The sequence below is a fragment of the Mycteria americana genome, chromosome 4, assembly GCF_035582795.1.
Source record: "Mycteria americana isolate JAX WOST 10 ecotype Jacksonville Zoo and Gardens chromosome 4, USCA_MyAme_1.0, whole genome shotgun sequence".
NCBI classification, from domain to species: domain Eukaryota; kingdom Metazoa; phylum Chordata; class Aves; order Ciconiiformes; family Ciconiidae; genus Mycteria; species Mycteria americana.
Window position 1 is genome coordinate 11019678 of NC_134368.1, and position 11794 is coordinate 11031471.

At 37.1% G+C, this 11794-nt stretch overlaps 1 protein-coding gene across 4 annotated transcripts in view; it reads left to right on the forward strand.

The window, feature by feature from the left end:
* The window catches only part of FAM193A (family with sequence similarity 193 member A), an 83707-nt gene extending 73464 nt beyond the window's left edge, over positions 1 to 10243 (forward strand). For 3 of the 4 annotated variants that reach the window (XM_075499625.1, XM_075499628.1, XM_075499626.1), the window contains 4 exons: positions 662 to 892; positions 2736 to 3579; positions 6554 to 6635; positions 9375 to 10243. In XM_075499625.1, the coding sequence (XP_075355740.1) occupies positions 662 to 892; positions 2736 to 3579; positions 6554 to 6635; positions 9375 to 9468 (1251 nt within the window). In that variant the 3' untranslated portion in view covers positions 9469 to 10243. Of the gene's footprint in view, positions 1 to 661; positions 893 to 2735; positions 3580 to 4354; positions 4616 to 6553; positions 6636 to 9374 lie in introns of those variants that run through there. The other variant, XM_075499629.1, reaches the window with a different exon arrangement.
* The last annotated feature ends 1551 nt before the right edge of the window (positions 10244 to 11794 follow it).

Sequence of the window (11794 nt, forward strand, 5' to 3'; positions counted from 1 at the left end):
TTTAATGAGTTGAACTGATGTAGCTTTGAACAGATGGGCACCAGATCTGGTGCAGGAGGGGAGAGGATAAGGCAGCAGGAGGGGAGGAGGAATGAGGAGTTGAGAGGCAGGAGCAGTGGATGGGAATACAGATATGAAACATGATGCGAGGATTCAACTTGCAGGAGTGTTAACAAGTTAACGATGCGATGCTCCTGGAGGTATGCTGGCATGCTTCAGTGCAGGGTAATCAAGCCTTCACAGTTACAGCCCAGAGGCCCGTGTAGCCCAAACTCTGAAACAGACTTAATAGAAAATGGAAACAGCAGCAAATGTCTGCTCCTTTCAAATTTTCAAATGTGGTATACAGATCACAAGAGAATATGGTAATCTCCTTTCTTGCTTTTAAAAGCATTTCTTTGTCTTCTCACTTGTGCATTCCTCCACAAGATCAGTCATTCTTTCAGTTGGAAAATACAGTTCACAAGCTAGCACCAAGTCTAACAGGTCTGTTTGCCTGCTAAATACACCTTTAGGTACACATGCAAACAATAAGGAGTTTGATATTCAGGTTTGGACCTTCCAAGTTATTTGAAGGTCTCTAAAATTTCAAAATCTCAAAAGTATTAGGTCAGTAAAATATTTACATTTAGTCACTAAATTTTTGTCTCCTTTCCTTCAGCCTCCAGCTGCACCAACCAGTAGAAATTATGCAGAGATGAGAGAAAAGCTTCGTTTACGTCTAACAAAAAGGAAAGAGGAACAGCCGAAGAAACCAGATCAGATCTCTGAAAGGGAAAGTGTTGTTGACCACCGAAAGGTGGAAGACTTGCTACAGTTTATAAACAGCTCTGAAACCAAACCAGTAAGCAGTTCTCGGGCAGCCAAGCGAGCCAGACATAAGCAAAGAAAGGTAAGACATAAAAGTATGTTTATCCTAGACCTCATGTGTTTTAATCTGTGCTCTCTGTAAGTATACCACTGTATACTGACTTGCTAATAATGGTGTAATTGTTTTCTGTGTAGTTTGTGATACACTGCCTATTTGTATGTACACAGCTAGCTTACCTGTTCTGATGCTGCCTGAGGAGTTATGTAGTACACTGGGAAGATTCCTCTCGGTGTCATTGTTATGTGTTTTGGTGCAAGTCAGCTTTATATTCCTACACTTTAGAAGGCTATTTCTAAGTGTCAGAAATATTAAGAACTTGATTGTTTTGTAGAATTGACGTTTAAAAGTGCAGGAAGTGAGGTAACTAGTGTTTCTTTATTGGGATAATGGTTATGGTAAAGTATTTCTGTAGCAAGCCAGGAAACATAAGGTCAGTGTTTTTATGAGAGTGGAAAAGTCACTGTTAGAATGATTGCACTGGGCACCTTGCTGTCCTGATGGAAAGAGTTTAAGCACTGTGCCACATGATGACCCGTAGGGCTATCGCAAGCCAGAGTAAAGTGGCAAGCTGCAGAGAGGGGGCAGGGAAGAAAAAATTACAGGTTGCTTTCAAATGGAAATTGGCAAAAACATTTCTAAAAAAACTCTAAAGTGTAACAGTGAAATTATTTTTTGAAAACTATATTTGCTGAGTTAATAGAGGAAATATATATATTATTTTTTAAGTTGAACAAGCAGGAAATTGGCTTTTCATACTGCAGTTCAAGTATCAGCCTTGGGTATAAAGTTCAAGGTGCAATGTGGTTGATTGCTGAATGTTTTTGAATTCTGGTAAGCACCTTGTGTGACCACACTGTAAATATTTCTTGTTTGTGGATTTGCCTGCTGGCACTAAATCTGCATTCTTTAAATGCTTCCATGGGTTTGGTAGACCTGATGTTCACAAGTTATATTCTTTATGTTCATGTCGTAGTGCTATTCAGCAACTTGAGTGCTTAGTTGTTTATAAATAAAATTCACTTCGCAAAATTCAATTTGCTCTTGCAATGCAGTTTGAGCATAAGAAGTGCAAGATTCTCATAGGGTTTTTTGCGTGACTTCTGTAACTGTGAAAAAGTAATCCCATACAGGCACTTCTGTATGTGCAAGAAATGTGCAAGAAAATAAATGGACACAATTGTTCTCACGTACAACTTTCTTTCATTTTGCTAATGATGCAAGATCAATGCTGCACAGCAGAGTTTTAGGCATTTGCAGTAATGGCTGTAAAAGATCTCTTGCATCTTTGTTTCATGTGGTTAATGAACTTATGGCTGACAACAGAAAACTTTACCATCCTTATTATTTTTGACAACTTTTAATGTAGCTTTAATGTGCTTAATGTTTTGCTGTAAAATGTTTTTAATGACTGTTCTTCCTAATATTCATGAACTCTGAAACAGAGCAACTCTGCTACCATAGCAAGAGAATGGGTAAACGATGCAACATGATGCAAACCTGAGTAATACACGCAGTTGTTGAGAATGAAGCGGAATGTTTTGTTTTCAGCAAGTTTTTGCGGTTGTAGAAAACTTTGTGGAGTTAGGCTTAGTAGTACCAAAGAGAAGATCAATGGTATTAACAACAGTCAAATACATTAAAGAAACAGAGACAATAGAAATATAGAAAGGATTTTAATATACTTTAAAGGGCAGCTTTTGTATAAATAGTTATTTGCTTGCTGCGCAGGGTTCCGGATTAAATACATGTTCATATGTTAACATCCTAGGATTTATAATGTTCACAGAGAAAAGTAGTAATAATCCCTAAAACTCCAATTTCCAAAATATTTGTCACGTTCAATAAGCCTATTGTTATTTTGTAGCTTGAAGAAAAAGCTCGACTTGAAGCAGAAGCCAGGGAGAGGGAGCATCACCAGTTGCTTGAAGAACAGAGGCGGCGAGAGGAAGAAGAAGAGGAGAGGCTGAAACAAGAATTACAACGGCTTCAAGAATTTCAGCAGTTGCGGGCTGTAAAGAAAAAGAAGAAAGAACGAACAAGTAAAGACTGTCAGAAGGTGGACATGCTTACTCGAAACTGCCAGGCAATGAAGGAATCTGTCCCAAACGCACCTGAAGACATTCAGAATGGTACACTTGAGCAATCAGAAAAGATAGAAACCTCCTCCGGTTCACTGTCAAGACACGCGAATCATACAGAACAGAGGCCGGTTTCAGAGACAGGCTGTGAACTATCCAATCCTGTAAACACTAGAGACTCAAAGCTGCTTTATCAGAAAGAGGGGAGTGTAAAACAGCATGAGCCCCTCTCTTTTCTGCTTGATATTATGCATCAACATAAAGAAGGAAACAGCAAACAGAAACTAAAGCAGATAAACAAACCATGTGCTGAACAAGCGAAAAAGCCTGTTGAATCCCCCAAAGCAGCTGAGATTCAGACTAAAACCAGAAACCAAATAGAATCCAAAGCAAAAGCAGCAGAGCTCCCAACACTTGCAGAACCTAAAAAAGAGGAGAAGAAATTAAACAATAGCAACAAAAAACAGTTGAACCATGTAAAGGAAGACAAAGCACCCGTAACAAGTGAATCCCCTTCACCAAGTGAACAGCAACAAAATAATAAGCTAATACTTGCAGATTCTCCTCAACCAAAAGGCAAGAACAAGAAAAACAAGAAGAAAAAAGGGGACAAAGTGAACAATTCCATTGGTAAGTGTATAAGAAAGCTGAAGAACTTGGATTGTTTTTTATTGTTGTCATGTAAGTCCAGAAGTTTGAAATCTTTATCTCCAGTCATTCCTGCCAATGTAAATTAGAGAAACAGAAAAACTGCTGTCAGGAAAGCTCAAGTAATGGTAATTATAACAATTAGGAGATGCATATGGTTTTAGTAAAGAGGTGTAGGATACTTTAAAGAATGAATAAACTAATATATGCTGCTGGTTTTGTCAGTTAAGAAAGCCAGTGTCTTCTGTAAAGCCTAGCTTGCTTAAAATAAATATTTAAAATAATTCAATAGTATGCTGAAATCCATTTTGAACTTCTTTAAAAGCAAGGTTGTTTCTTGTACAACATTAAGAGTGTAGTCTAAAGTTGGCCTTATTCTTTGAGCAAGGAAAATAAGGGGTTTCTGCAGCCAAAGAATGATCATTCATGCATAAATATGCATTTTTCTCTGTGGAAATAATTCCTTTCATCTATCAATTACATTAACAGGTAAAGTAAATACAAAAACTAATTTACTATTTTTTTATTTGCCAGAGTGAAAACTTACAGTGGGATGTTAATTAGTTGATAATATTGAGTGTTTTCTCCACATGAATATTAGTTTGTGCTAGTAAACAGATTTTTTTTTTTAATTTATCTGACAGAAATAATAAACCCATAGATAAAACCAAGATTGAGTTGACTCAAACAAGTTGCACTTGCATAATTTTCTTCCCAACTTTTTTTGTTTGTTTGTTTTCCTGAAAACATCTAACAGCTAATACCAGACCTGAGAAGCGCATGCAGTGCTAGCTGGTTGGCTTTGTCAGCACGCTAATCTAACTGCCATTCTTGGGCACCAGTTTATTCCTGCACATGCTTGGTCCCTACTGGAACTGCCTGTTGGGATGGCAGTTTTGCGGTACGGACATCTGTCTGCTCGGAGCACCCGGTCATTCCCCTGGGATCACCCAGTAGCTGAGTGGTAACGGTGTGTAAATTAAATGTCCGTTCACCAGAATGACTTAATACTGCAGTTCTCACTGCCGTTCTGTCTGGTAAGCACATCAGGATACAAGACCTTACTCCTTTGGCAGTCTCTGCCAGTGTTTCAGAATACTTAGGTTTATTAAGCTTTGTTGCAAAAATGTAAACCAAATTCCTGGTTGTTGCAAGTGCTAGGTGTAGAGCCCAACTTTGTTTTTGTGGTTTCATGGTTGGGTTGAGTCAACCCACCAGTCTTTCCTTTTAACTCTTCTTATGGTCAATGTTTCCATTCCGTGTCAATCAAGCAGTGATACAGCCTTGAACCCTTTTCTCTGATGCCTTAGTTCTTGTGTATACTGTGTTGTGGTGTGTTTGGGTTTTGTTTTTTCTTAATTTACCGAGAAGAATGTACTCCAGTCATTGGAGTAAGATAAAACTCTAGAATTAAGAGCAGAAGGGGAAGACTGGAGACATTTAAAGGAGAAACTATTGAAGGGGGTGGTGGTGGAGGGTGTTTACTGTAGGAGAATTTAGGTAGCTTTCTGCATCTCTTCCTCCTCCTTGCCCCTACCATTGTTTTCTGCTGCTTAAATCAAGTATAGTTACAATTTCTGAAAACTAATGTTTAAATGTGAAAAAACATAGGGACGTATTTCTAAATTTATAACGTGATCATTGTGCTGCTCTCTGGAGAGTCGGGACTGGATCGCCACTTTGAGTAGTTCTCACTTTAGAACTACAAGAAAGATACTGTAATATACAATTTTTCATTTAGCAGTAATTTCTTCAAGACGTACGGTTGATGTACCAAACTAGCGAAGGCACAAAAAATGAACTAAGAAAAAAAATTAGAACTAGGGTAATTGAAAGAACATGAAAAGAGGGTAACAAAGTTTGGGGGTTTTTTAACTGAGTTTTAAAATGAAGTGTTAAGGCAGTGAACATTATTGCTTTTTGTGTGATCTCTGTTTCTTAAAGACATTTATTCTGGCAGGGTATTGTAACTCCTTGTTGTGAAGGGGCTGAAGAAAACTAGGGGTATAGGGAACCCCTGTGTTTATAGGGCTTTCTGGTTCTTCAGAAGTAAGTTGCATGGCAGAGAGTTGTTTGTTCTCTAATCTCAAGGATTCTAGAGAGTCCTGATGTATACTAGGTGTTTTCGGTTAGTTTCTTTGTCTCACCCTTTTTGGAACAGGTTCTGAAGCTGCTTCAGAAATGAGATTGGAGTATATATGTAGTAAGAAAAGAGACTTTACGAGGAAAATGCTCAAATTGGTTTCTATAAAAATTTACTCTTTCTTAAGCTTTTTTTTTTAAGTACAAAAGAGAACCATACACCGAGACAATATGATATACTAACAGACTTTAAAGAGACTTTGTTGCTACAGCCAAGGCCTAAATTGAGGCCATATTAAAATAGTTAAAAAACATTAAAAAAAAAATTCCTGATTGTAGGTAACATGAGTTAGACTCTTGCAGACACAGCCTGATGATCATGTCCCAGACAGAGTATAGCAGCTCTGCAAACCCAGAATTCTTGAAATATTTTTCTTTATAAATACCATTTTTAAAATGTTTCTAAAGCTGTCTTTTTAGTAGTAAGGCCAACAAATTTCAGGCAGTTGAATGCTATTCATTAGCTATCTGATTCATTGAGCCCTTTGTATAATTTGACCATTCTCATGTGTATTCCAGGTTTATGGCATCTTTTGCAGCCCATGCGATCAGTAAATTTACTGTTGATTCATCTCTTCCTTGTTCCCAGTGTAACTCCTTAAAGGCTGAGCAGAGGTGCTAGTACAGGATTTTTAAGAAGTGTCTTTATAATTAAAAGTTTGTGTTAATTCAGCCTAAACATGAATAATCAATATTCTACAAAGTTCAAGCAATTCTCCAAAAACATCTTCAATGCAGCTTCTTCAAGCTTCTTCCTCTCTCCTTCCCCCCTCCCCATCGAATCTAACATAATATCATCCTTTTTCCTTTGTAGATGATGTGTTTCTACCCAAAGACATTGATCTAGATAGTGTGGAAATGGATGAAACAGAGCGAGAAGTGGAGTATTTTAAAAGGTAAAGAGCTGTAATCCCTACACATAAAGCTGTTGTGCTTCTTCCCATATGCTGTGGTTTAAAAAAAAAAAAAAAAAACAAACCTACAACAACAACAAAAAAAACAACCAAAAAACCCCCCACAACTTAACAACTAACTCCTAGCAGAAAAGCCTATGTTGTACTGTGGTGTAACATAGCAAATCCTGTTACAGCTGACATTCTGAATACTGTAACAGTCACCAAAGCTGTAGATTTATGGGCCCAGGTTGTAGCTGAGTAGCTCAAATACAGAAATGAGTGCCAAAATCATCTATATGTCCCCCAAGTTCTCATCAAGGCTTTCAGAATATCGTCAGTTACCATTTTTTTCTATAAGCAAAGTTTGCATGAGTATTTCTTTTATTATCCACACAGACTAAATACTGATTAGTGTTTAAAAAAAAAAAAAAAAAAAAAAAAAGAAAAATGGTATGTTAGGTGTTAAGTGTTGAACAAATAAGACTGTACATTTTAAATTTCAGAACAGATACTTCAAAAAGGTTTGTTCATGATGTTTTCTTCCTTGTTTATAGGAGCTATTAGTTTGGAATTCTATACTGTATATGAAGTAGAGATGGTACAACTGTGGGATATTAGCTTATGCCAATCATAAAGAGGGGATGCTTATGCTAGTGCAGTGGCAGTAAAAGAATAATATGAACCTGTGCCTGTGAAACTTTTTTCTTCTGTGCATTTTGGTTGCTTTTGGGATTTATGCATCACATCAGTTACCTTTAAATGCCTCAAATATGAGCAGACAGCTCATGTTTAAATAATGTAGCACATGTTCTTCCATAATACTGAAATCTACTCAAATTTATGTTCCTTAATGGTGGCTGGGTGTGCTAGCATCCCATGAATACATCTAGTAAGCTTTTCATCGTGATAGCCACATCTGAAATGTTACAAATAAATCAGTTTCCTGCAATTAAATAATTTAGGAATCAACAGTAGTATTTCACAAAACAACTAAAACCATTTGTTTAAAGGGTGGGGTTTTTTAAGAAAGGGCTTCCAGTATGAATTTCAAGTTCTTTTCTAAATTTATATAGTTTTCATAGTCTATGTGCCTGGGATGTAACATGTGTCTGGGTCTTGCAAAGGACAAGAGTACAACTGCTTCTCTGTGCTGCTTATTACTATCCAAAATGCATATCTCTGTGATTATTTATGGAGTTACAATGTACTAGAAGATGAAATTTTCAAAAGTACATGCCTTCTGTTCTTAAAAATTGGTTTTGAGTAGTGCCAATTAAAGGATTTTTTTTTTTTAATTGAAATGTAGGTTTTATAGGTGAAATGTGGCATATATTAGATAGTGCTAGTGTTGGTATAGCATAAGACTTTGTTATGGGTTTCATGGAATATTCTTAGCTTCATTCAAATTTGCAGTATCTGTAACAAGAAAATAGAAAAGTTCTCACCAATTCTCTATTCTCAATAGGACAAATTAAGCAGTGTCTTATATTTGTGGAAGTGCAGCTGTATTTTGGAGATAAACTTGCCAAATGAAAGTTAAAACTTTTAGCTGTACTGCTTTATAATCAATTCAGTAATTGGTGTAATCTACTCCTTTACTGTCATCTGTTAGGAAGTGCGTGTAAATGTCCAATTTTTTTATGTATGCCTGTTTAGAAAAGGTGTCTAAAATGCCCTGACAGGTGCTGTTCTATGGGAGAAAAACAGTTACTTAATGCTGTGAAGACACCTTTAATGCATATGTTTTCTATAATTTGGTAATTTCCAACATAATACTTAGAAGGCTAGCAACATTCCTTGTTTTAATAACCCTCCATGGCAATGAGCTGCACAGGCTTACAGAATTAATACTTTTTACTGATGGCTTGTTAATTCATCATCTTTTCTTCTTGCTTTGTAGTGGCGTAATAGATGGATACAGTAATTACACCTTGACTTCAGAATTAATTTTGCAAGCTACTTCTAACTTTAGCATAGAAAGAACAAAATAAGTTTAGTTCTTCTAACTTTCCACTGTACCTTTCTATTTCGCTCCTTCTGTCTGCTCCCCATTTTTGGCTTTCAGTTGTTACAGAAGCTGTATAGCCTTCTAGAGAGGGGTATGCACTACCTTGATGCTGTCATGCAGCCTTTAGCCTAAACAAGCTACACCTTGCCTTGGTAAAGGACTTCAGCATGAATTAACTGTCACTGAAATACCTGCACATGGCAACCTTTTCCAAAAATTCTTCCATAAATTGTGTTCAGTGAAAGTGAATAAGTGGATTTTTGTTCTAAAGGTGCTTTTTCCAGGCATCTGGGCTACTTATCTTTTGTATTGTAAACAAACCTGCCTTCCCTAGGTCTCTGTCTCAAACATAACTTTGCTGTATTCAGAAGAGAAGCAGCAGCGTCCCATGCTATTGGTGCTTCTGCTTTACACATTACCTACTGCTCATTCTTACAAGGTTTTTGATAAATACTGCAATGTCAGCTCTGTTTCTAGTTAACATTCAGCTAGCTTTTGTGCTGCTACATATGCAGTGTTCTTTGCTACTTCATTCACTTATGCTTGATAATGCAGTGGTATAACTGGTTTATGATGTATTTGAGTGATGGACAAGTGATTTTTTTTTTTTTAGGTATGATTTTTTTAAGAGGTTTTGTCTTTCTGAATGAGAGCTGCTCTTCAAAAGAGGGTAACACCTGTGGTTCGATTTTAAGTATGTTGGTTTCACCTTATGACTTTTTTCTTTTCAGATTCTGCTTGGATTCTGCCAGACAGACAAGGCAGAGACTTTCCATCAACTGGTCCAATTTTAGCTTGAAAAAAACCACCTTTGCTGCACATTGAAATGACACAATATGGGGAGGGAACCCTGCAGGAATCAATGAACGACAACTCCACTTATCTGTCCTGCTGTGCTGAGAGCTTATCTGGTCTTGAGCCAGTGCTGCCTTGCCTTGTCCCCAGTGCTGTGTGGATCTGCACTGAACCCTTTGGCCTGATAATTCTTGCGGACTGAAAAATTGCCACTTTCTACCTGAATTTGTTAGCTTGTGTGCTTGTAGTCTGTGAGTGAGACTTACTTGATTGTAGCTGTATGCCGTTGGAGTTGGAACAATAGCTTTTTTCCATCTCCTTCTGAATGCCTTGGCCTCAAAGACTTTAAATTGCTTAGGCTTGGGTGGAGGCCAAAATACTAGTTTGCATCATCTGCAGTGGCTCCTGTCACTTCTGCATCTAGCTATGTTTTGTCATTCTGACTCCTGACAAAGGAATGGACCTAGTCAGTTGTGCTTTCATCTGCTCCAGAATTCTCCTGACATGACTTCATGAAAAAGAGGCTCTTATGGGACAAGTATTTCCTCAGTTCTTTCACAATCTACTGTTTAAGAGTGTACAAGTTACGCTATTTGTGTTTTGATTTTTTTTTCCTGACTTGTAGCCAGCTTGTGTAAGAATACTTGCAGAATGAGAAAATTTAAAAAAGAACAGTACTCACACTATCAAATCTGTTATAGAGTGTATAATTGTATTAACACTGAAGCCTAACTGGCTACTTTTTTAACATATTGTTAAGTAATATTAAAATCATGTCTTTCTTTTTGAAAGATGGAATACATTAGTATGGCAGAAGACTTGTGTCTTGCTTTTTTTCTGCTTGGGTAGGGGAAGGGAAGGAAGAAACATACCAAAAAAATAATGGTCTTCTAAACTAAATTTCATCTTGTGTCAGAACTGATCAGTGAATGCTACTTAACTTTAGCATGTTCCTCTCTGAACACTTGTTTGCCAGCTCAACTGATGGGAAAAAACAGCTATCTGCTAGAGCAAGAAAGACTCCTGCTGAATGCTAAAATTAAGTTTGTGAATTCTGTGAATTACGGTAATGCTTCCATTTCAATAGATAATTTGTGAGAAACGATACAAAAACTTCCAATTTAATGTCAGTGCAGAAATTAAGTAGGTAGGTTCAATGTTAACTATTTAAATAATAGTAGCAATATAGTAATGTTTTACAGGTTGCATAGTATTGCCCAGCATGGAAGAAAACTTGTAATTTAGGATTTTGATCTGTGTAAAGATATTGCACTTGTAGAAGTTTTTCTGATACTGTGCTATTTATTCAGAATAGAGACAACAGAAGCTTTCTTTTTACCTCTAGATAACCATACTTACCCAAATTATAAGGCAGTCTTTTTTTTTTTTTTTTTTTTTAAGAAAATAAGACTTCCACTCAGCATGTATTTAAAAGGACAATACAGCTTCAAAGTCCATTAACATCCTTTTCCAGAACCATTCCACGTTCTTCTTTCTTCTACTTGTTAACACGTATTTTTCTGTGATACACCCGCTGGGCTTGGGACTGCTTTGCAAGACACAGTGTAATTACACTCAGCTTTGGACTTGAGAAGGTTTAATGGATGATTGCTTCCATATCCCCTGTGTGGCCCAGATGTAGCAGGAGGATTGGGTTGGCTACAGACCACTGAGATACCTACAACTTCACATCCCTCTTGTTGGTCCTGGAGCTCCTATCCCAGTGCGTGCTGCTGGTACAGAATATAGTTGCTCAGCTTGTACCCAGCCATTTCAATAGATAATTTGTGAGAAACGATACAAAAACTTCCAATTTAATGTCAGTGCAGAAATTAAGTAGGTAGGTTCAATGTTAACTATTTAAATAATAGTAGCAATATAGTAATGTTTTACAGGTTGCATAGTATTGCCCAGCATGGAAGAAAACTTGTAATTTAGGACTTTGATCTGTGTAAAGATATTGCACTTGTAGAAGTTTTTCTGATACTGTGCTATTTATTCAGAATAGAGACAACAGAAGCTTTCTTTTTACCTCTAGATAACCATACTTACCCAAATTATAAGGCAGTCTTTTTTTTTTTTTTTTTTTTAAGAAAATAAGACTTCCACTCAGCATGTATTTAAAAGGACAATACAGCTTCAAAGTCCATTAACATCCTTTTCCAGAACCATTCCACGTTCCTCTCACTTCTCTGCTGCTATACACTCTGCTGCTATACACTCTGCTGCTATACACTCTGCTGCCATACACTCCTCTCACTTCTCTGCTGCTGCTTGGTGTGGGATTTGGCGTGTTGTGAAACAAGCAGGGAAAAAATGCCAGAGCTGCCCATTCTCCTCCATCCACCCGGGACTT